We start from the raw sequence: 22,108 nt of genomic DNA, 5'->3' as shown, positions 1-22,108 counted from the left end.
TAGCAAAATTCAATTCTAGTGACACCTCTTGTTGACGTCACCACTGAATTCTTGAATGTAACGTGCTGCATATTTTCCACGCGAACATGCACCAACACACCCCATCAGGCACATAACCGACTTTACTCCACTGGAAAATGTGCTACATGGCAAGCAGTTCTGGGAGCTTCTTGAGTCCAGCCGACGATGAGGCTCTAAATATCCAGACACCAGTGTCCAAGAAGGAATGCACCGTGTCGCTGACGGATTTTTAGGATTTCCGTCACCAAGACATTCATCTTAATTGGCAAAGTGGGCATCGTACAACAGGAACAACCAAAATATGTGTCTCGCAACACAGTAAAATGTCTACATATGAAAGAAGAATATGGAAGAAGATGATCCGCTGTGGCAACCCCAAATAGGAGCAGCCGAAAGAAGAAGATGAAAGAAAACGAGTTCAGTGTGTCACACGAGATAGCATTGTCGAAGACTGTGCATTAGCCCTTTTCAATTGGCTTGCAGGTAAGAGTTTGATTTTCATATTTATGGAGTTACGAACCACGGGCTTTGTTTTCTGAAAATGCGTTTTTGGGGGTGACATTTGACTAACATACAATTACTGCCTTTCAACATCTGCTTGCTCTCTGGTTTATGGTTTTCTCCCATCTTCTGCTCCCCGTTCCTTTCCAACATTGTAGCTCATACCTTGCATCAGAACATCCATATTTTTATACTGTTATGTAAAATGCCCCAGTAAGGGTCATCCCTGCCTTGCGGTTTGGGCTCGAGCCTCTTAGCCACTAGGGGGCTCCCTACTCACTTAATGTAACCTCATACTGTACCTATGTAAACATGACACGGCTGAACCTTCTCAGACTGCACCTCTGTTTTGTGCTCATGGGGCTTTGGAGCCTATCCCAGCAACATCAAACCCAAAGTAGGATCCTCGCATGGATGGGACCACAGGGTGCTGTAGGACCCATTCACACACACACACCCCTGCTCCAGTTTGTGATCCGTAAGGAAAAACTGGAACAGCAGAAGAAAAAACTCGGGTTGAAAATTAGAGGATGTGAAGTGATAGTGAGAGGGCAATCGCACCATCTTTACAAGAGTAAAGGGACCCGGTTGGAAACTTGTTCAGCTTCAGATTTCACACTAATGTTACAAAGTGTTGCTATACGCAAAGAAGCCAGAGAGCCATGGAGTAAACAAGCAAGGAATGTGGTGGAGAGTAGCACTTTGGGGACCTTCATGCCTCGACTTGATGTTATTTTGTTAAACCCAGATGAGTAGGATGGATGAGCTTGTTGGGCTGATTGTTTCTAATGGTCTAATGTTCTAACATAAAAACAACATTGGTATTAAATAGGTCTATCAGTGATGTTCGAGGAGCAGGTGTGACAGTTATGAGTGAGACAGACCCACACGCGTGACAGTTTTACATTGATTTGCTTTCATTTAGGTAAGTCATTCCTACCTTATCGTTGGGAAGCCCAGTTTGACTGAGATAAAGAGCCGCCTTATAAACACCGCTGACATAGAACCTGTAATCATCTGTGACCGCTGGGACGTAGAAGCCACTAAGGCGGGAAGCAAAATTGTCCGAATTGTAAGGAAAGCTGTAAGAGCTTGAATCGAGCCACGTGGTGTAATAGCCGGGTGTGCTCTCATTGTACGCCATGATGTCTTCCAGCTTTTGTGGAGCGGTTTTATTCCAGACTTCTAATTTCAGGCCCCTTCCACCTGGAACAAAAAACAATGAGATGGAGGAAAAAGGTTCATGATTCCAAGAAATATGCAAATGAAAACTTTTAGATATATCAGGTAAAGATGTAATATTAGTAACAAAGGTCATAACCAAAGCATCAAGGTAGCTGCACTGCTCCTATATAAGATGGCAGCACACAGCTCCTAGAGTCCTGGTTTTGGATCTCTGCTTCTGCTACTCTTTCGCTCTGTCATTGGTGTGAGAGGAAGCGATTATAGCGGTAAGAAGATGACATGCAGATCTGTTGAAGGCAGTGTAGGAACCGAAAAAACCCAACCCTTAGGGCGCTGTCAGTTTTGTCCTGGCATCTTCCACCCCAGTCATTGTCCAAGCGGTGAACTGCAGTGGGTCCCAATGGCCTTTCACAACAGGATACATGTAGTCCAGGATGGACTCCGGTCTGAAAGGTGCTGCCAAGTTTACTGACTCTAATAGTGACAGTATGGATTTGGTGATTGGCACTGGGAGTTCAACGTAGTCAGGGACAAGTTGAAGTCAAAAATGAGGATCAGGCTGAGCAGAATCACGAATCAAAGCTCAGAGATGAACAATCAGAGCAGATTTCTAAACCAGGTAGACAATAAAGCACAATACAAATGGGGTCGGATTCTGTGGAATTGCACTGGGTGACTTATATAGGGTCTCCATGGTGACGTCACATAAGTCCGTAGAAAAACGCTTTCAAATTTTCATAATATAAATCTTTGGGTCTCAAAACACCCAGTTACTTTGTCAATATTTGTTCAGGGGAACCCATAAAAAAATAACATAAGCCCCGGATCATAACCCGTAGAAGTTTCTTTGGCTTTGCTTCTTGCTTTGAGTTACACTTTGTCAGCTGGTTCTCCTCGCTCTCTGCCCATCCCACACTTTGCCTCTTGTCTTTCCTCATTCATTTTATTCACATCCTTATCATTTCTGTTTTCCCACGCACCAGGTGCCTTTGTACTTGAGGACTACATAAGAATAAAAGAACAAAAGAAAGCTGATAAACAAGAGGAGACCATTCAGTCCATTTAATGCTTCTTTATTTAGCTAATTGCTCATCTGTCCCATTGTCACATCCAGATCCTTCATAAAGGTGGTTCCAGGTTTCTTCTTCAACTCCATTACTCTGTGGTTTGTTCCCATCTCCAACAACTCTTTGAGTAAAGAATTGCTTCCTGGCTTCATTCCTAAAGGCATATTCCCTTAGTCTCCACTAGGTGTCCTCGAGTATGCGATTCACCGCATCATTGAAGGAAATCTGCTGGATCTGCTTAATCGATGCCTTTGAGAACTTTGAAGACCAGGATTAGGAGCCCAGGTGGTCTCCTCTTGTCGAGACTAAAAAGTTTTTCTGCTCTGAGTCAGTCACAGTACGACGTGTCCTTGAGTCCTGGGATGCTCTCCTTTACACAGCTTTAGGTGCTGCTCTGTCTTTCTTGTAGCGCGGTGACCAGAACTGCACACAGGGCTCCAGATGTGGTCTCACTACTGCATCATATAGTCTTAGCATAACTTCCCTGGATTTACGTTCAACACTTTTAATGATATAACCTAACAGGTCCTGAGATGCTCCTGGTTCCTCTCTGGTGCACAGCTTCATGTGCTGCTATGTCTTTCTTGTAAATTGGTGACCAGAGTTGCACACAGGACTCCAGATGCAGGGTCACGAGTGCGTTAAATAGTCCAAGCGTAGCGTCCGCTGACTACACTGTAAACGTTAAGAAGCTGTTTTACAAAACCGACTCCAAATCTAAAACAGAGAGAGGCTTGATTAGCAAAAGTGTGAAATGTTCAAAACGGGCAGGAAAATGACGATGGTGGACATGGAGTTTACTTGGTGTCATTACAACAATTCCACTGCCTAACTGTGTCTTGAGTTCTGCCACATCAGTTATGAGGATCACAAGAAGGTGTAATGAAAAAAATCAATGAATTAAAAGGAAAATTCAACTGAAAATAACAATAACAAGCAAATGACGGACAGGGAGTGAGCATCAGCGCACCAACTCCGAGGTGACTCACCTGCAAAGACGGTCCTGTTGCCATCCGGCTGAGCGGGGCTTCGGCAGGTGATCTGACTGTCAGAGACACTGAGGACGGGACAATTCTGACCTGTGGAGAACACGGCCATTTAAAAATCATGGAAATACTTTATAGGGGGGAATAAATGAATAATCCTGTGGAAGTGACAGCCATTGCACATCTTATGAGGTCCACAGTAATGGAGGGGCTCATTTGCAGAGAGAATGGGCTTCCTAATGTTTATGTAATAATAGACACATTTAGAATGTTTGATTTCTAAAATTATTCTGAGAATTATTGTGTTGAAGATTCAAAAAGCTGTGAGACATGCCCTAACACCACCAGACAGACACCGCATCTTTATCCAAATACACACTTTTATTTTCTTCAATACAACACAGTCCCGCACAGTACACTGGGCTATTCGCCCCAATCTCCTTTCCTCCGGGCTATCCTCTTCAATGTCCTCGGACCGCCTTTCCTCTCTCCACGGGAGCTTCATCCCGCTCCCACTCCCGACTCTAGCTCTCAGACTGTAGGAAGGCAGGCCCTTTTATCCTCATCCGGATGTGCTCCAGGTGCTCCCTCTGGCGACTTCCTGGTGTGTCAGAAGTATCAGGAGAGCACTTGGAAGCACTCCGGGTGTCCCTGAAGGGATTCTCCTCCATCCTCCCGGGTGTGGCGGAAGTAAGCAATTCCCGGGCCCTCTGAGACTCGGGGCGCCCCCTGGCAGTGGCCACGGGCCCAAATAGGCTTGAGCCTCCTTGCTCTTCTCCCGTGGTCCTCCTCTGATCCAGGGTGGTTGCCCCCTCGTGGCCCGGAGGACGTACATGCCACCTCCCGGTCCTCCTGGGTGTTCCAGTTGGGCAGCAGCCCCAGCCATTTGCCACAGTTCAAATTTCCTTTTGCCTCATTCTGTTTTTTGGTAACGGGTTTTCTTTTTGTTACTCGACATGATTTGATATACAAATTAATAAAATTGAATATTCATTAAATAAAAAATAAATTTTATTCTAGTAATGGATGGCAAGCATGGGCTGATGTCTGAGCTGAGATGGTTCAATAAATAGGCCAGGTGGTCTCTGTTGCCTACAGGAGAAGGGCCGAAGTGGATATGCTGGCATCTCGGAAGAACTTGATCAAAGATCTTTAACCGCTTTGGAGACCAGTTCAATGTAGTGACAGAGGGAGGCAACCTACCCCACACACAAATTGGTGACTTCCCTGGGTTATGGTACTCGTACAGATACCCTCAGGGCATGCTGGGAGCTGTAGTTCTGTGAGGCAGGCCTGCTGGGATTCACTAAAGGGATTTTGGTCCCTAATCCATGGGATTTCCTCCTGACCGAGAAGTGCTTCCGATGGACAGGCTTGTGGCACCAGAGGCACTCCGGGGTCATGGATGAATAGAAGCAGCTCTGCCTCATCCGGGTGAGTTGGAGTCAGGAGAGGAGCTGGACAACCCTCGCCTTGGAAGAGTAAGGGGGAGAAGAAGGACATTGCTGTGTGCTGTACTGCGCCGTGTGAATGGAGACAAAGTCTGTAAAGGTGCTTAATGAAACAGAGTGAGTTGTACACCGGGGACTGTGTCTGTGAGGTTGTGTTTGGGGTGCTGTGGCTCCCCCTCTGCTGGTCACATGCATATTCCTGATAACTTCATGTCACTTCCTTGGCTTTGACTGATTTTATTAGGTACACAAGGTCAACACTACTGGAGAAAAAACAAAATAAGCCCAAACCAGAATTTCAAAAGCCCACCCTAGCAGTACATTCACATTCGAGAATAGCCCCAGCAGTACAGCATATCATTTCAAATGAGTCTAATAAATGAGCGCCATGTAAACGCCGACACTCACCTCCAACTAACACTCTGGCGGGGGCGTCCGTCTGATCAAAGTACTGGCCCTTTATGGTTAGTATGGTGCCTCCTTCTGAGCCTCCTGCTGATGGCGATATGCTGGTGACCACTAGGAAGACAAGATTATAGTGAATGAGAAGGTCCCATTTAGGAATGTGGTAACCCAGGCCAGAATTTGAATTAATTCATTAAAATTATTATTCAGTAAATATGAGAGGGAAAAGGGGGCTAAGAAGACGTGAACTCCAAAAAAACGTAGACTTGCGTCTGGATGTTGTGACTGGAAGCAGGTGTTTCTTTTTGCCCCTCTGGTTAGCTTGCCCGGAATTTCACAATACGATATTATCCCAATATTTGGTTCATGATACAATAATATGATGTGATAAGTATTTTATTTTAATTCTGCTATATATTGAATATGATTCCTTTTTTCCTGGATAGGCTAGGATAATCAGATCTCAGATAATTCAGGTCTGTAAATGACGCATTAAACGTTTTCACACTAATCACATCAGTGTACGTGTATTCCCGGAGGACCAAGGGGTTACATCCCCATAGGAAAGGGAAACGCCAAATCTCGAAAATAGTGGTGCCTATGCTTAAACAAAATGGTGCTGTGTAATAACGGAGAGAGAGAAAAAGAGAATGACATCAACATTTCATTTTCCCAGGTGGAAAACCCCATGAATGTCAACATCTTCCTAAACGGCCACAGAAATGAATAAAAGATTACACTAAGCTAATAATATTAATGCTTTTTCAGTTCTGAAACACACGATCACTAAAGTCAATACATAAACCCGGCTCAAACAGTTATCAAACTAAACCCTACTTTTTACAATGTCCTTAAGAACACATCTGCACACATTCTCCCTCTTATTGTTTGAGTTGTTGACTCGTGTCACACGCGTGCGCTTGTGCGGGTTAACTGAGGGCAAGACGCGGAGCCAGGGGTTGATGAAGTGCACTGATGTCTCTTCTCCCTCTTCTACAGATCGTCAGAAACAAAGCCCAACGAAAGTACAACCAGCTCCCGCATCACCTTCCTGACCACACCCTCCTTCTGACCTCACTTCTGCTTATGGACCCGCCTCTTCCTGCCCACCACCTATAAAGTTCAACCATCTCACCTTTCTAGTCTGTCAGTCTCAGAAACTACTCTGGTGTTACTTATATTTGATTGGCTGTTGTCACAATATACAGGGTGGATCCCTAAACCTTTTCCTGCTTTGTCTCTCTTTTCTTGCACTTGCTGCCAACTTTTATACCAACAATGTGGTGACATCACGTGCCACACCCATGAAATGAAGATACAAATTTATAACAACAAAAATGTCCCCTGTAAATTATACTCTTGTGTTCCTGTGCCAGCCAAAAAACCCACTCGATATATCTCTCTCTATATATATAAAACCCAATGTCTGTCTGTCTGTCCTCTTTTCACGAGAGAACTACTTAATGGCTTTAGAACGGGTTTTTTCTATAATTTGCTTGAACATTCCGGTTAATTTTGCATCTTTTCTCATCATGCCGAGTATCAGAGTTTGCTTGTGGTTCTGATTTATTTGCACAAACCCAAGAGAGACTCAGCAGACCAAGGGAGGGAGGCGGTGCCCTCCTCACTCACGCGCCAGCCCCGGGCATACCTTACATCCGCTTAGCTAGCGAACGAGAGAACTGCTTCACAGATTTAGATCGGGCTTTTTTCAATCATTTGCTTGGACATTCTGCTTGATTTTGAGACTTCTCTCATTCTGCTAAGTATCAGAGTTTGCTTGCAGGAGCGATATATTTGAGATAATCTGAGACAGAGGCTGTGGGCCGAGGGGAGGGGGAAACATGACATCAGGAGTAGGGAGCCGGGCAGGGCCTTCCTTACTGTCCTGTTTCACTAATACGTGGGCAAAGCCGTGGGGCATGGCTAGTATTATATACTGTATATAATCTGTATATCTGTGCAATACAAAACATATTAACCAGAAAATAAAGGATTAAAATCCATTAATTCAGAAGAATCCTGCACTTTTTCAGTGGTCAGCGTTCCTTACCTGCATAAGTCTGAAACATCGCCAGTTTATTTGCAGATGAAACAAAGTAGGTGCTCACGTCTGGCAGACTCCTGAAAGTGGGAAATTGTTAACATGGCGTAAGTCTGCAACTGGAATACAACAAGAGTGCATTTTTACCGACCCACAAATCCCAGTAGCATCAGACACAAGACAACAGACACTCGTGGACGTGACATCGGTGGCCTGCTGGGCTGTTTAGCCACCTCATGGGATTCAACAAAGTTTGGATAGTTGATTCAGGTCTCATGGTTTATTGACATGACTATGGTCATTTTTAATAGTGGTACTCAACTGACAAAAAAGTTTCCAGGGCAAGGGCATAACCAGGCTGGCCTGTCCCAGACCTCCAGGACAAAAAGAGAGAAAGAGAGACAGGAAGTCATAGTGACAGCAAGGAAGGGCCTGGAGAGATAAGTGCAGAGAGCTGTATTGAAGGCACATTCAAGAAAGATATGACTTACTGGTACCTTCTGAGAACTTCATCTGGGTTTGTGTTGCCTTTTGTTTCATATTCACATAATTGAATCAGAAATGTGGTTATTTCAGATGAGGAGAACAGAAGATTCAATGAAAAGAAGACAAAAGGTTTTGAGGTCAGGAGGATATAAATTTTGACGTAGGGAGGCCTTGCGTTTTGATTTATGGAGGACAGAAGTTTCAAAATGTGGAGGACAGATGTCTTGCGATAGATAGATAGATAGATAGATAGATAGATAGATAGATAGATAGATAGATAGATAGATAGATAGATAGATAGATAGATAGATAGATAGATAGATAGATAGATAGATTTAGGAGTAGACCTAACATTGACCACTGATTCTTTCTCAAAAATCATTTAGATGAAATCATAAATCAGAGCTTACCTCCCATATGGACCATCTACAGTGAAGCTGACATTTTGGTGGCCTGTGAACACAGAACACAGTGTTATTGTCACGGATTTCACATTAAGCAGCTAAGCATGATGTCTTAACAGTATTCAGCATTCAGAGATTCTTTGAATTTGTTAATTTAACGATGATAAAGATGAAAACGCCTTTGGGAGCCTTAAAGGCTAAGATGTTCCAGACCTCCCCGTGGTCACCTACACTCCTACGCAGCTCTTTTCGAATTCCCACAGAAGCTCACTTTGCCAGAACAAGGGGTCTGAGGGGGCCACTCCAAAGCCTGCATATTGTAATCCGTTCAGTTGGCCAATCAAAGGGGTCCTTTTTTTCTTGACTTCACTTTGAACAACAACATTTTTCTTTCTACAGCACATTTTCATACAAGGAATGTATCTCAAAGTGCTTTACAGAATATAAACAGCAGGATAGAAATAGATACAGCAGATATAAAATCACTAAATAAGTAATATATAAAAAAATAATTTAAAAAAAAGTCACCAGAGTGGACTGGTTCACTGTTTTGTACTCATTATTTGTTTTTTGTGAATAAGTAATAAATATTCATGCATAGTAAGAATGAATGTGTTGTACTGGAATATGTATACATTTTACAGTACTAATAATGAATTAATTTTCAATTAAAATTTTTCTTCTTTTTTTTGTTTTGTAACTTGAAAGGCAAAACTGCACCCAGTACTCGAGGTGAGGCCCGGCTAGTGAGTTACAGAGGTTAAGCATAATCTGCTGGGACTTGTACTGCACACGTCAGGGCGCTACATAACCTGACATTCGGTTGGTCTTCTGCTGCCCACTGTCTCGATGTGGTCACTGGCCAGTCGTCTCCAAGTGCCAGGTTCTTCTCATAAGGTCTACTTTCAAGTTTCAGTCATGTTATACTTTTTCTTTAATTGATACTAGATTTTAGGTTTAGATTTTTATGAAGATCTTAGGACCACGTTACCCGTGACCTTTACTGATTCTTACCAACATAAGTTCCTGTTATTCTGCAAGTCATTGTGCCCAATTGGCTCCACTGGTAGTCCAGAGAAATTCCATAGCTGTGGGACAACGACAATGAGATCATTCAGACGGTTTACCTGAACCACTCGAAGCCAGAAAAGTGAAATTCAAAGCTAATTACAAAACGTCGTACCGTCTGTCAGAATTCGGGTACAGAAGGTCACATGGCATTCCTCCAATGTAGACTCTGAAACAGAAAATCCAGCGCTCTCATTGGCTGATTAGCAATAACAGTGTTAAAGCACATGAGGAGACAAAATGGGTTTGTTCCAGACATTGTTTTTAAATCATAGAACAAGAGAGGACATTTTGGAATTTTGGGTGCAGATAACCTTGGCCACTGTGGCACAGTACTGGCACGTGCCTCCTTTTTGTTGGTTTATTAAAATTTGCCACCGCGTTTTTTAACAGTAGATTTGCTGGGTTCACCAGTGACCTTGTTCGACAAAATTCATCCCTGAAAATTTGCTGTGCGGCTGGATTAGACAAAGAGCAGAAGTTGCTTCACATCAAGTTTTGTGAAAACTCAGAAATGTTCGAGGATTTTGGCAAACTCAATATGGAAGAAGAAACTGAGCTAGGTTTGAGTGGATTATAATGGTGAGAGAGCCTTTTTCAGTGACCCTGAGGGCTTGAGAACTCCTTCTCAACGATGTTGGACCGATTATTATCGACAAAAACGTGACCTGAGCTGTGAGACAGCAGTGCTATCTGCTACACCACTGTGCACCATTCTCTAATAAGATTAAACTCCAAGTCCACAGTACTCCACATCCCTTATCTCTCTGGCGACTCGATAGGGAAATGACGTCACGTATACAGTGGAACCTCGTGAACCGAAGCAATTTCCACTATAGGATTGTATGTAAATGCAATTAATCTGTTCCAGACTGTACGAACTGTATGTAAATATATATTTTTTTTTAGTTTTTAAGCACAAATATAGTTAATTAAACCCTAGAACGCACAGTGTAATAGTAAACTAAATATAAAAACATTGAATAACACTGAGGAAACCTTGAACAACAGAAAAAACTAACACAGCAATAGTTGGCGCTATAGTGCTAGGAACCGCTTGCTACAAACACTTTTTTTTTTTAATGAGTTTTAAGCACAGGGAAAAAAAATGAACATTTGAAAAATCTGTAAATTAATAAACCACCAAGAAAAGTAAAATTGCAACAATGCACGCTACGAACAGATCGCTGTGAACAGAAGTGAAAACAAAAACAAGCCTTCTCTCCCTTATGCGTCCAGCCCTCCATCTCTCGCTCACTCGCTCTCTCTCTTTCGTGGTTTTCGTGAGCCTGAAGTGCCTGTGTGTGTCTCTGTTTTCTCTGGAGTGCCTGCGTCTCTCTGTGTGTGTGTGTGTCGCTCTCTCTCTATTTCGTGTGTGCGTGTGTCTGTTTTCGTGAGCCTGAAGTGCCTGTGTGTGTCTCTCTCGCGCGCGCCTGTGTGTGTGTGTGTCGCTCTCTTTCTCTTGCTCGCTCGCTCGCTGCACAGGAAATGCACAGGGAGACACTGAACATGTACAAACCGAAAGGGAAACTGGCAAGTTCGTATACCAAGTGTGTGGTCGTGAACCGAGGCAAAAGTGTGGCAAACTCTTTGGTCGTAAACCGATTTGTACGTGTACCGAAACGTTTTTGAGCTGAGGTTCCACTGTACATGTATGCGGCATAAATTACTCACGCGTGCAAGAAGAAGATCGGGAAGCAGCACGAGCGGGAAAGCTCTGCACATGTTCAATGCAAATCAGGCAGCACAGATCAACCAGTGACATCCTTATCCAACATGGCATCATGGGGCGCTGGGAAAAAAGTCATCAACAAACCCAAGAAATCTGCTGCACAAAACACTTTGGTGGATTTCAACGATCGTCACTAATGAAAACCAAAGATCTGTGCAGAAACAGCCCAGAGTCTAAACAATCCAGTCGTGTTTATATAAACTCAGAATCTGAGAGGAGAGATTAAACACTCCCATTGGCAAGTTGTGGGACTTCAAACTGCCTAAAGCCAAATGTCAGGGAAGGCAAAACAAAACAGAGGACGTGGGGAGCTGGCCGGTCACTTCATGTCATTTTTCAGTCTCAAGTGACAGCTGCCACAATGTGTGCTTATTTTGAAGATGGCAGAATAAGTCAAATATAAATACAGACATGCAAACCATTCTAAACACGTAGGAAGATCAACACTTACAATTCAAGATAACAGAAAAGGAACGGAAGGTGAAGGAAAAAAAATCAATAAATCAGGAAATTCTCACCTTGAAATCCTGGCAGAGTTGCCATTGGAACTGGCTTGAGTAGAGCTGCCGTATGCATCCGTAAAGATCATTCCTCTAATTGTAATGAGTGTCCCTGTGGAAGAAGCACAAGGATCAAGGATACACAGTCAGTCTCCTTGGTTCATAGAGAAGCTTGGCGTGGTGGTCAGAGTCCCGGCCCGGCCATTTTAACTGTTGAGTCTACACTTTTTCCTTGAGTATCTGTAACATTGTTTTCCTGCTTAGTCAGGTTTCCTTCCCAAACATGTGCACGTCAGACTAAACGATGAGTCTAAACTGGTGAGCTTGTGCCACCCTGCCATGGTCTACCACCCCTTGCAGATTTGTGTCTTTCCTCCTGGCCAATGCTACCAGGATAAACAGTGAATGGCAAACAATAAAGATGAACAAACCAAAGAACACAAACCCAACAAAAGGACCTTGAACGAAAGCAGAGCATAAAATCCAGGGAATTCATAAAGAATATCAAAAATCACAAGAGCCTGCGCATACGATAAGCCATAATCACAACGCACAACAAAGCCTCTCCTTCCGTGGGGTCCGTTCACATTTCAGCATTCCAGCTCTTTTCAAGCTTTCTAATGCCTTCAAATGCTTTTTGGCTTTTTTGGGTGCTTTTCAGGAGTTTTTCTGGCGTTTCTCAAGCATTTTCCAGTGTTTTCTCCAAAGCGTTTTATAAGGAAACTATAAATGACATCATTTCCATTGTGTCGTGTTGTGAGGCGATTGTTATGTTTCCCAAATATCCTCCATGACGTTAGTGCTTTCAATCCCGGAGGTCACAGCCCTGAAGAGCAGGTGTCGTCAGCGTTGTGAGCGCACATATCGGGGTCGAGAGGACAGATCTGGACTTTCTCTGAAGAACTCCAGCAGCATCCTGAAAAATCCCTGGATTACATACGGATGTCGATAAGCATGTAAGTAGTGATATGTGGGGAAAAAAGTGCTTGGAGTAATGAGAAATGTAAAAATTCTAAAAACTGCTGCTGTCTGCTGCAGTCGGTACAACATCATCTGGTGGTCTATAAAGCAGCTAGTGAGGAAGGGGATATCGTACACGGTGGTGCACATACGTTGTATACATTTAACCCTGCGTGTGCTGAGGGGTACATTTAATCTGCCCAGTTTAGGACACTAGGAGCCTGTGATTATTGGGCATGCGAGAAGCACATGTGGTGCGCTGATCGTTGTCAGGCCCAAGCCGAGAAGAGCGCTGTGTGCAATCTGCTCATGGAAACATATTATTAAACAAACAGTTATTAGCGTAAGATATTTTGAAACTGGTGGTCAGTGTTCACCTAGGGGTTCCGATTGGGGATGGATGTTGTTTACTTCATGAAGGACTAGAAGTAATTTATTAATTGAGAAGCATCACTGATACATTTAATGATTCAGTGCTAAAACAAGTCATAGAACGGTAGCAAAACACCAAAGTGTGAATGGGCCACACCCCCTCACTGCATCATCAGGTGGCCCCGCCTCCTTCACGGGGAGTTAGTTTAGTTTAGTTAAAACTAAAACACCCCTGACTGGCCTTTTACAAAACGATACACAAGCTCAATATGAATAAAAAACATGACATAAACACAAAGAAAAGGCAAAAGCAATTACAAAATATTTAAATAACGTGAAAAAAAAATGGAACTCGAGCTCAACCCGAACAACATCGACTCTGATGTGACTTCTCATCCAGATGATTCCCCAGGCCAGGAAAACTTATTACAAATGATAAAAGGCGTTCTGAAGTCCAAACCTGGCAATCCGGTTACTGGTGTGACGCTCTGAATCACTGGAGTCTGATAACCTCTGGACTGGAAAAAATAAAAAAGGTCAGGGGTTACAAAGTTACACTTTTAATTAAAGCTTTCATGTAGCATAGACTTTTTATTATGCCTGAGTGTGGACAGGAGACGAGGGAACATAAAAGTTCTAGATAAAAAAAACTCAAGGTCAAAAGTTAAAAACCAGAGAAGACGTTTCTTTTTGAACGAGTGTTTTGAATCCGCCACTCAGATAAGGGATTAAAATCCCAGATGACCTCTTACTCTGTTGTGTTGTCACCCAATGACCTCTGAGGACAACGCCCTAATGACACGTGAAGCGGTCCTAATGATGAGAACCCAAATGACGGCGATCATATAAAACCAGAAAACAAAATGGTGAACAAAGCGGTCCAAAAAAAAAAGAAAAAATTGGAATTTCAAAAAAAATGTCAGATCTCAGGAATTATACAAAATTATACAAAGCAGACACCAAAATCCTAATATCCTTAAAGAAATGAAATTTCGATAAAATATATGGAAAATATATTTAAGAAATACTACTAAAAATCTAAATATATTTAACAATGTCTTATAAAATACTTTATTGGTAAATATATTACAATATTTTGCAGTATACTGGAATAAATGGTAAAATATGTCGATTATTGCTGATTTTGTATATTGTGTTCATAAGAATTACTTCTCAACGCCTTGAAATTATTTTATTTTTGTCCGGTGCTTCCTGGCTCACTGATTCGAGAAAACCCCCCACATGTGACACAGCGTTTGATGCGTCCTCAAGTCGAGTTATGCAGGACATCGAGCGTTTTGGAGCTTCTCCTATTTCTGTTCCAGTAGACCTGAAAACCCCTCATTTTCAGACTCCATATTTTGTGCAGAAAATCACATCCTTGTAAAGAAGAGGAAGCCAGTAGGTGTTCTTAGCATAAAATGATAAGAAAGACTTCAAGTTGTGTGTGTGACGTCAACCGACTCCAGGGGTCCACAAAACTTTGAAATAAGATAGGCATGTGGGGTATTGTTGCTCCTATTATTGAAGTTTGATTCTTTACCGGTGGTGCCAGCCCTCTAAGAGTGACCCTCACGAGTGTTGAAATTTCAAACACGAGTGTCTGGCCTTTTGTTTTAGACTACTTCACGGTCAGTGATTAGGAATAGGGTGATATTTGGGGTTTTGGATCCTTTACTTGCCCCTGTGGACCTCCATGGCAAAGGAGAAATTGACAATATTTAGGCTTTAAACATTTAAATTGAAGCATATATTGGAATGAATGCGACAATTCTTCTTTAAAGTTAATCATTACATTTTCTACTAACACCCCAAATTAGGGTTGCCTGCTGCAAATTCAGACTTTCTTGAATATATTTTCCAAAAGGTATATTTCTTAATATATTTTAAAATACTAGGAATAATACACTCTGAGACACATTTTTTGAATATATTTTTAAATATCCTGCTATTGCTAGTAATAATCTAAGTTTGAATTAGTAGGATGGCAGGGATTCAATGTTATCCGGCGAAGAGATGAAAAGCCACCGGCCCCAGGTCTGCACACGCAGCACATTGCATGGCTTATACACAATGCATTTGTCACAATAGACTTTCAATGGAATCTTAAAAATTGGGATTTGAAGTACTTATATGATGTAATATATTGAAGGATAGGCCTTTTTGGACATATTTCATTTTGGTAAGGACACTTTTCTTTCTGTGATCGTGTTGACAGAGAGTGTCAGATCGCAAGAATAAAACAGGAGATGATTCCGCAGAGTCAGACGTTAAACTGTGGGATAAACGCGAATCTTTGACAACAACAAAACGCTAATCAAAAGTCAGTCAAAGGATGAGTTGTTCGTTCGAAGCTCCTTTCACTAAAGACCTTTGGCACGCTCAGAGTCTCGGATGGCGGTAGCCTGGTGGCGCCATTGTCATGACTGGTCCTCATTGTTTGTACGTTTTGCTGAACTCTCCTTGTACCTCCTTTTATCTACACGAGGCGTTTTTGTGTAATACAATCCTTTTATGTCATTATTGTCCAGCAAGAATACCATTTTAAATAGGTGGTAAATATTTTGCATCTGTTGTAACGTCATCTTGTTTTTCACGCTCATGAAAATTTGAAGCAGTCACAACATTGCTGTGCAACTTCATCGGCGGTGAATGGCGGGGATGTCACGGTTGTGAAGGGGTGAAAGGTCAGACTTGGTCTGAGGATACGTTCACACTACTTTATTTCATTTAAAGATGGCACTTTTAAACAACACAGATGATGTAGACATTTGCCTCTGCTGATAATGAGTTCACTGGTGGAAATTCCTTGACAGAAAGGTAACACTGCCTACACGAACTCAAACTCCCGCTAAATGATTTGCCTTTGGCGCATGTGTGCAGCATTCAAACTGTACAAAGCACCATTTAGGTTTATATGGGTAGGCAAACACATTAAACACCATGGAAAGGAACTCTTCTACGCCCGCAATGCTGGAATATGGCGTCTTCCATGAAAAGTGACCAGTCGAGGAATGAGACGCTGCAATGAGCAGGGCCACATAATAAACGCAAATCACAATCAGAGTCTGTTTTCTCCTCTCCACACCGCAACGCCAGGCCTCTGGAGAGTGTTTTTTAACTGGAGTGTCTCCATTTTTGGAGGCTAATCTGTGGTAGAGTAGAGGAAATGTGAAAGTGGGGGGTAATATCTCCATTCTTAAACACAAACGCAGCAACCTGAGTTTGTGGATAAATCAAAGTCATTCTCTGTGCGGGCCTGTGCTTGGCACTGCGTTCTGTGCTCTGCGTTTACCATTTATTGCGTGTTGCCTCTTGGCCTTTTCTGTAATCACTTATTGCCATCAGGGTGGATTTGGGTGGCTTTCTGCATGTGAGTTATTTGTTTAAAGATTTTTCATTTCATGGGTAATTCCATACATTCTTTTGAAATGATTTCATTTAAATGCTAGGCTTCTTGTCTGTGTGTGAATGTGTGCAGTCCAAGTCAAGGCTGGGTTCGTTCCCAGTTTACCATTTTGAAACTGTAAGACTCTGAGCGTCGCGTGGCCGCTACAACAATACCAAGAAAATGAACGATTGGCTAAGCCCAACGTGAAAATAAAAATTGATGTTAAAAAGAAACATGCGTAAAGTCTTAACTCCCTAAGAAGGTTTTCAATAGCTAACACACAAATTTGGAAACTTGGGCCCCATGAACTTAAAACCCACATAACAAACAAAAGACTGGCAACCGTGAAAGAAATTGGAAATAAAATGGCAGCTCAGAATGTAAATAAACAGACGTTAAAAATAAGGTAAGCCAAAACGTATGTGATACGGGCAATAATGGGTTCTGGATGTGTCACAACTCTTGAATCTGAACACTGCATACGAAAAAATCAAATTCTTCTGTTTTGCTCCATAGAAACACCCTTTTGAAGACACGTTTGACCCGAGGTGGCAGTCATGTGTTTTGGAGAGGAGCTACACGAGTGCCGTCGGCGCTGATCACAATGATCGGGAATTATTTAGCAGCAGGAAATGTTACGTGATCGGCAGACTGACGTTCGGCTCTCCGTTAGTACGTCTGCTTTGTCTTTCCGATGTAGCAAACTATTAAAGGAAGACACACACGCCGTACTTACATGAAACCAGATAGTATTGATGTCTGGAATCGGCTCGCCGTCCACGCTGACTTTTACTACGTAGTTATCCTCAGGCATGCTCCTAAAAAAATGGCAAAATCATAAAAATAAAAAAGAAACATAAATCAGAAGGAGCTGCGAAAGAACAATCTGCTGCTCCATCTTTCCAGAATGTGTGATGAGTTTTGGTGTTTATTGGGTCAAATTATAGGACGCTTTTCTTTCGATTCACAAGAGCTTTGTCCTTTGCAGAGCACAATCAGTGGATTCACAAAGTCTTCAGATCCCCCTTCACTTCCTGCACTTTATTGGGCTGTAGAGTTCATTTGAAATGGATACGTTTGCCATTTTTGCTCCTAAATCTGTACTCGATAACCCCGCGTGACAACTTGTTTTCAGAAAGGTTTGCTAACTTATTAAAAATCCAAAACTGAACTCTTTCCTTCCTTCCCTTTGCAGGTTGTGCTCAGGTGACTCCCGTTTGCTTTAATTCTCCTTGGGATGTGTTCACCCGAGGCCCATTGAACGGTCCTTTTTTAGAAAGACACACATGAATCTGTGTATAGAAGATCCATAATTCACACTGCATGTCAGGATAAAAGCCAAGCCATAAGTGCAAGGAGCTCCCTGTGGACCCCTGTGATCCAATTCTGGTGAGGCAAATGTCAGTACAAGGGGATAAAAACCATCTATGAAGCTTTGGGAGCCCCCAAGAGCACAGAGACCTTGAGAATCATGAAATGAAAGAAGGTTGGAAACACCAGGACTCTGCCTAGAGTTGTCCATCCTGCCAAACTGAGTGACCAGGAAAGAAGGACCTTGGTCAGTTAGGGTGATCAAGAACCCAGTGGTCACTCTAACAGAGCTTCAGAAGTCCTCTGCTGAGATGGGAGAACCTGTGGGAAGGATGGCCATCTGAGCAGTGCTCCATCAATCAGGTGTTTACGGTAGAGCGGTTAGTCTACTTGGAGTTGGCCAGAACTCACTTAATGGAGATTCAAATGGTAGATGAATTCTACAAGGCAATAATGTGTGCAGTAAGAGAAGGGCTCTGGCGACTGAATCCACCGTAGAGACAGACAAGCTAACATTTGGATCATCTCTAACATTTTGGTGAAATCTTTGTCTCCAACCGTGTCCCTGTGTTCTTACTGCAGAATTTATTTCAAAGTAACAACTGGGATTCTATTCAGAATTCATTCTGTTTAGTTAGCTGTGAAGGTTCAACTCCTTCAAGCTCTCCTTAAAGCTCGGACCCCCAAGCTCCAGAATGTTCCCTCAGCCCAGACGCTCTTCTCTCCAATCTTGTACAGTGTGGTATCATTTTTGATGGTATTTTTTAAAATTACATAACCATATCAGTACTTATAATCTTTCGGGGTCTAAGCCTAATTGTATTTCAAGTGATGTCTCCTCTTTTGTAATTTGTTCCTCAGCACTACTTGGATCGGTAGGCTTAGCCGGTGGGTTACCTGGTGTAACACGTGATCTGCGTTGAGTAACTCTCTTGTTTTTCCACATCACAGGGGACGGTCCGTGTGTTTGAAACCATCAGGACGCTGTTCCCAAGGTTCTCGTTTCCTGGGCCGTAGTTAAACTGGTTGGCCTGGGCGAATCCTAGACAAAGAGCACAACAAACAGCGTTACAAAAGAAGAGCTCAATCTGTCCATCCGTTCAGAGACTAAGATGAACCTTCAGAGTTTCATTTAACAGCTCCACTGTCCCGTTTGAGAACGTTCCAGCAGGGGGATCGTAAAGATTCACCCAGCCATTTTGGGACAGCTTAGCTGTTCTCTAAACAAGTGGGCTGGATGGACTGAGTGGCCTCCTCTTGTTTGTCACATTTCTTATGTTTTGTGAATCTTCTTACTGTGGTACGTGGCACTGGGGGCAGCATTGGGCAAAAAAGAAAACAGTGAGGTGGCTTTCCATCAAAACTGAGGTGAATTAAAAATGGAAAATACAACTGAGGAGAGAAGAGAAGTGGGAAACATGACCAAGAAACCCTGTGAGCTGGGTTCACACCTTCTAGGTTCTCACCTTAACAGAACCCAAACCGTAAAGAGTTTAGAAGCGTTAGCCCTTTTGTGAGATCCAGCCATGTAGAAAAGGTGTTTTTATTGTTGAAAACTTTGTTAGTATTCCTTTTTATTCTGTTTTCTGTGCAGGATGATATAAACGTAACTTACCTCGTCCAGATATGGTGACTTTAACTGCTCCATTTGTGCCCCCGCCTGTGGGCGTAATCTGGTAGACGCGTCTCACTTGGAAATCTGATAACAAAAAACAGAAAGCCTGAGAGGATCTGCGTGTTATTGGATCAAATAACACTTTTATACCACAAGCATTATTGGTAAAGGACCCAGAGAGGAGCGACTGAGGGTTTCTGGCCTTGATTTTTGATTTGGCGTTGTCGTTTTGGTGCCTTGACCTCTGCCTGTCCCGATGCTCATTCCTCGTCTCTCCCCCTTTTATAAAAACGCATTTCCTTCCAGTCATTCTTTTCCTTGGCTACTTGACGATGTGTGCATCCTGATTCAGCTTGAGACTCTTCTATAAAAGGGATCAGGAGATTGGATCGTCAATGATGCTGGGGTCTTTACGTTTTTAATTTGAGCAGATCAATTGTCAAGTACAAAACTTAAGGCACGGTCAAAGATCTGAAGAAACAAACCAGTCTGAATAGCGGGAAGACTTTAAAAAAGAATTAGATTTGGACATCAATGCCGTTTTTATCCAAAGGAATAGCATGCAGTGCTCTTTAGATGTGGTCTTTCCAGTGACTTCACATGTCTCGCGTTGCTGGGTGATTCTGGGGCATATGGCTATGGCAGTGGCTGATGCGATCACTGCCTAAAACCAATGGTGCCCTGGAACAGTCGGAGAGTGGTGTGCTGGCTGTGTTAGCCATTGCAGGTGCCCGGAGAGGAAGGACAGGCATCTTGGCCAGGTTTAAGGATGAGCCCTGGGCATAATGGATGGGCTTGACGAATGGGCATACCGGGAGCAGTTCACTCCACCAAAGAACAGGTGGTGCCGTTCCTCTGATACCATCAGTGAGTGTGCCAGGGGAAAGCTGCCCAGGTTTCTGTATGATCTGGATGACCCGGGCAGTTTTGAAGTGAGCCTGACTCCTCACTTAGTTGGGAGACAGTGGACAAAACTCAACTGGAGACGGAAGGACAGAATCCGTGCTTATTTGCTTTTATTTGAAGCAGTTTGGGGATCCGTGATGCCACCTTGTGGTTACAACATTTATCGAGAAGTGAAGGAAAACGACGCCTTTAATTGGCTAATGGACTAGATTACAACAAACCTTACACCTCACCTCAAGAAGAGGCCTGAGCTGCCCCAAAAGCTTGCATATTGTAATCTATTGAGTTAGCCAATAACAGGTGGGATAATAAAATAAACATGGAAAGCTGGCAGGATGGTACATAGTTTGTTTTCTTCCATCTCACCATAAAATTTAACACTGGTGTTATATTTTGATTCTTTGAAGTTCAAACATGCTAATTGGACAGATAATGATCAAAAATCTGTAAAGAAAAAGCTACAAAAAATGAACAAAGACTACCAATCTTAAGAACGTGTACAGACGACAGTGGCTAACTTCTTACTTGCATCTCCGACCAACACGCAGAACCTTGTCACTCTCTGGCATCCTGATACCTCGTGTTATTTCACAGACAACACAAATTATATAATCCACTTTGCAATGGAGCAACTCTACCCTAACCCTAAACTTAACCAAAAGTAATCCGAGAAACTGTGACTCAAGTCTACAAGCCAAACTGAAACATTCGGAGACGCGTAAAGAGCGACTTCTTCTTTAGATGAAATGAAAAGAAGAGTTCAGCCGATCATAGGACTTGATGAAACCTCGTCGCTGGCTAAACGTAACATAAGAATTGCCTCATGGGATTCATTTTGAACTTCTAAATGGAATTAATAAAGTTTATCTAATCGAAGAAAAGGACTGAGTATCATGTTTAGTCAGTGACAGAATCTTAATTGGTGTAGTTTTGTTTACTCCTCAGCTTTCTTTCCACTAAACTTGTAATCTATAATCAATAGGAAAAAAATAATCAGCAAATTCATCATTAATAAGCGTCTATTTAAATTCCTGAAATTCTGCCCCATACACGTTTAACACAAAAAACACTTTGCTGTGTTTAATGGCTCAAAATCTATGCCATCTTTGTCTGCTCTGTGGAGAGGCAGAACCTGATAAACCAGTTTATAAACACCACAAAAGCAGGGAGAAGAATAAATAAATAAATAAATAAATAAATAAATAAATAAATAAATAAATCAACAAAAGCATTCCAGGAACTGACAACGGTTTTGTAAAATGGGTGGCATAGTCGTTACAAGTAGTTTGTTACTGAGATCAGATTCTAAATCCTGTTTTCTAAACCTTGTTGGTTTTATGCATACAGAGTACAATCAGCAGCCATATTTGTTCTTTCTTTCTTTCTTTCTTTCTTTCTTTCTTTCTTTCTTTTCATATGCTGTTTAAGAGCTTCCTCACCACTTTGCCAGTTAGCCATGACGAGGTGATGACAGGTTTGTGACGCGCCGATGGGTTTGCTACATACGCACCCAGTCAGATTCGGTTCCAGCTTTCTTGTTCTCATCTTCTAGCCCACCATACATTAAAGGTTTGTCCACAGGGGCGTAATGGGGGGCTTCAACCTACCCCCAAATTTCTAGTGGCCCAATAAGGGCACTGATGAGCAGGTACTGACACCTCATTTTATAAACTTCCATATAAAAGATGAATTACGTTTTGTTA

General features: G+C 42.5%; 1 protein-coding gene across 1 annotated transcript in view; it reads right to left on the bottom strand.

The window, feature by feature from the left end:
• Window positions 1–22,108, bottom strand: part of LOC120515530 (fibrocystin-L-like) — a 137,983-nt gene that overhangs the window by 109,536 nt on the left and 6,339 nt on the right. The window contains 11 exon segments of the mRNA XM_039736591.1: window positions 1,463–1,728; window positions 3,764–3,853; window positions 5,620–5,730; window positions 7,670–7,740; window positions 8,557–8,599; window positions 9,565–9,638; window positions 11,869–11,962; window positions 13,643–13,700; window positions 17,310–17,391; window positions 18,782–18,926; window positions 19,500–19,583. Coding sequence (XP_039592525.1) covers window positions 1,463–1,728; window positions 3,764–3,853; window positions 5,620–5,730; window positions 7,670–7,740; window positions 8,557–8,599; window positions 9,565–9,638; window positions 11,869–11,962; window positions 13,643–13,700; window positions 17,310–17,391; window positions 18,782–18,926; window positions 19,500–19,583 — 1,118 coding nt within the window.

Source organism: Polypterus senegalus, chromosome 15, assembly GCF_016835505.1.
Source record: "Polypterus senegalus isolate Bchr_013 chromosome 15, ASM1683550v1, whole genome shotgun sequence".
Lineage (NCBI taxonomy): Eukaryota > Metazoa > Chordata > Cladistia > Polypteriformes > Polypteridae > Polypterus > Polypterus senegalus.
This window is presented reverse-complemented; position numbering and strand designations above follow the sequence as displayed.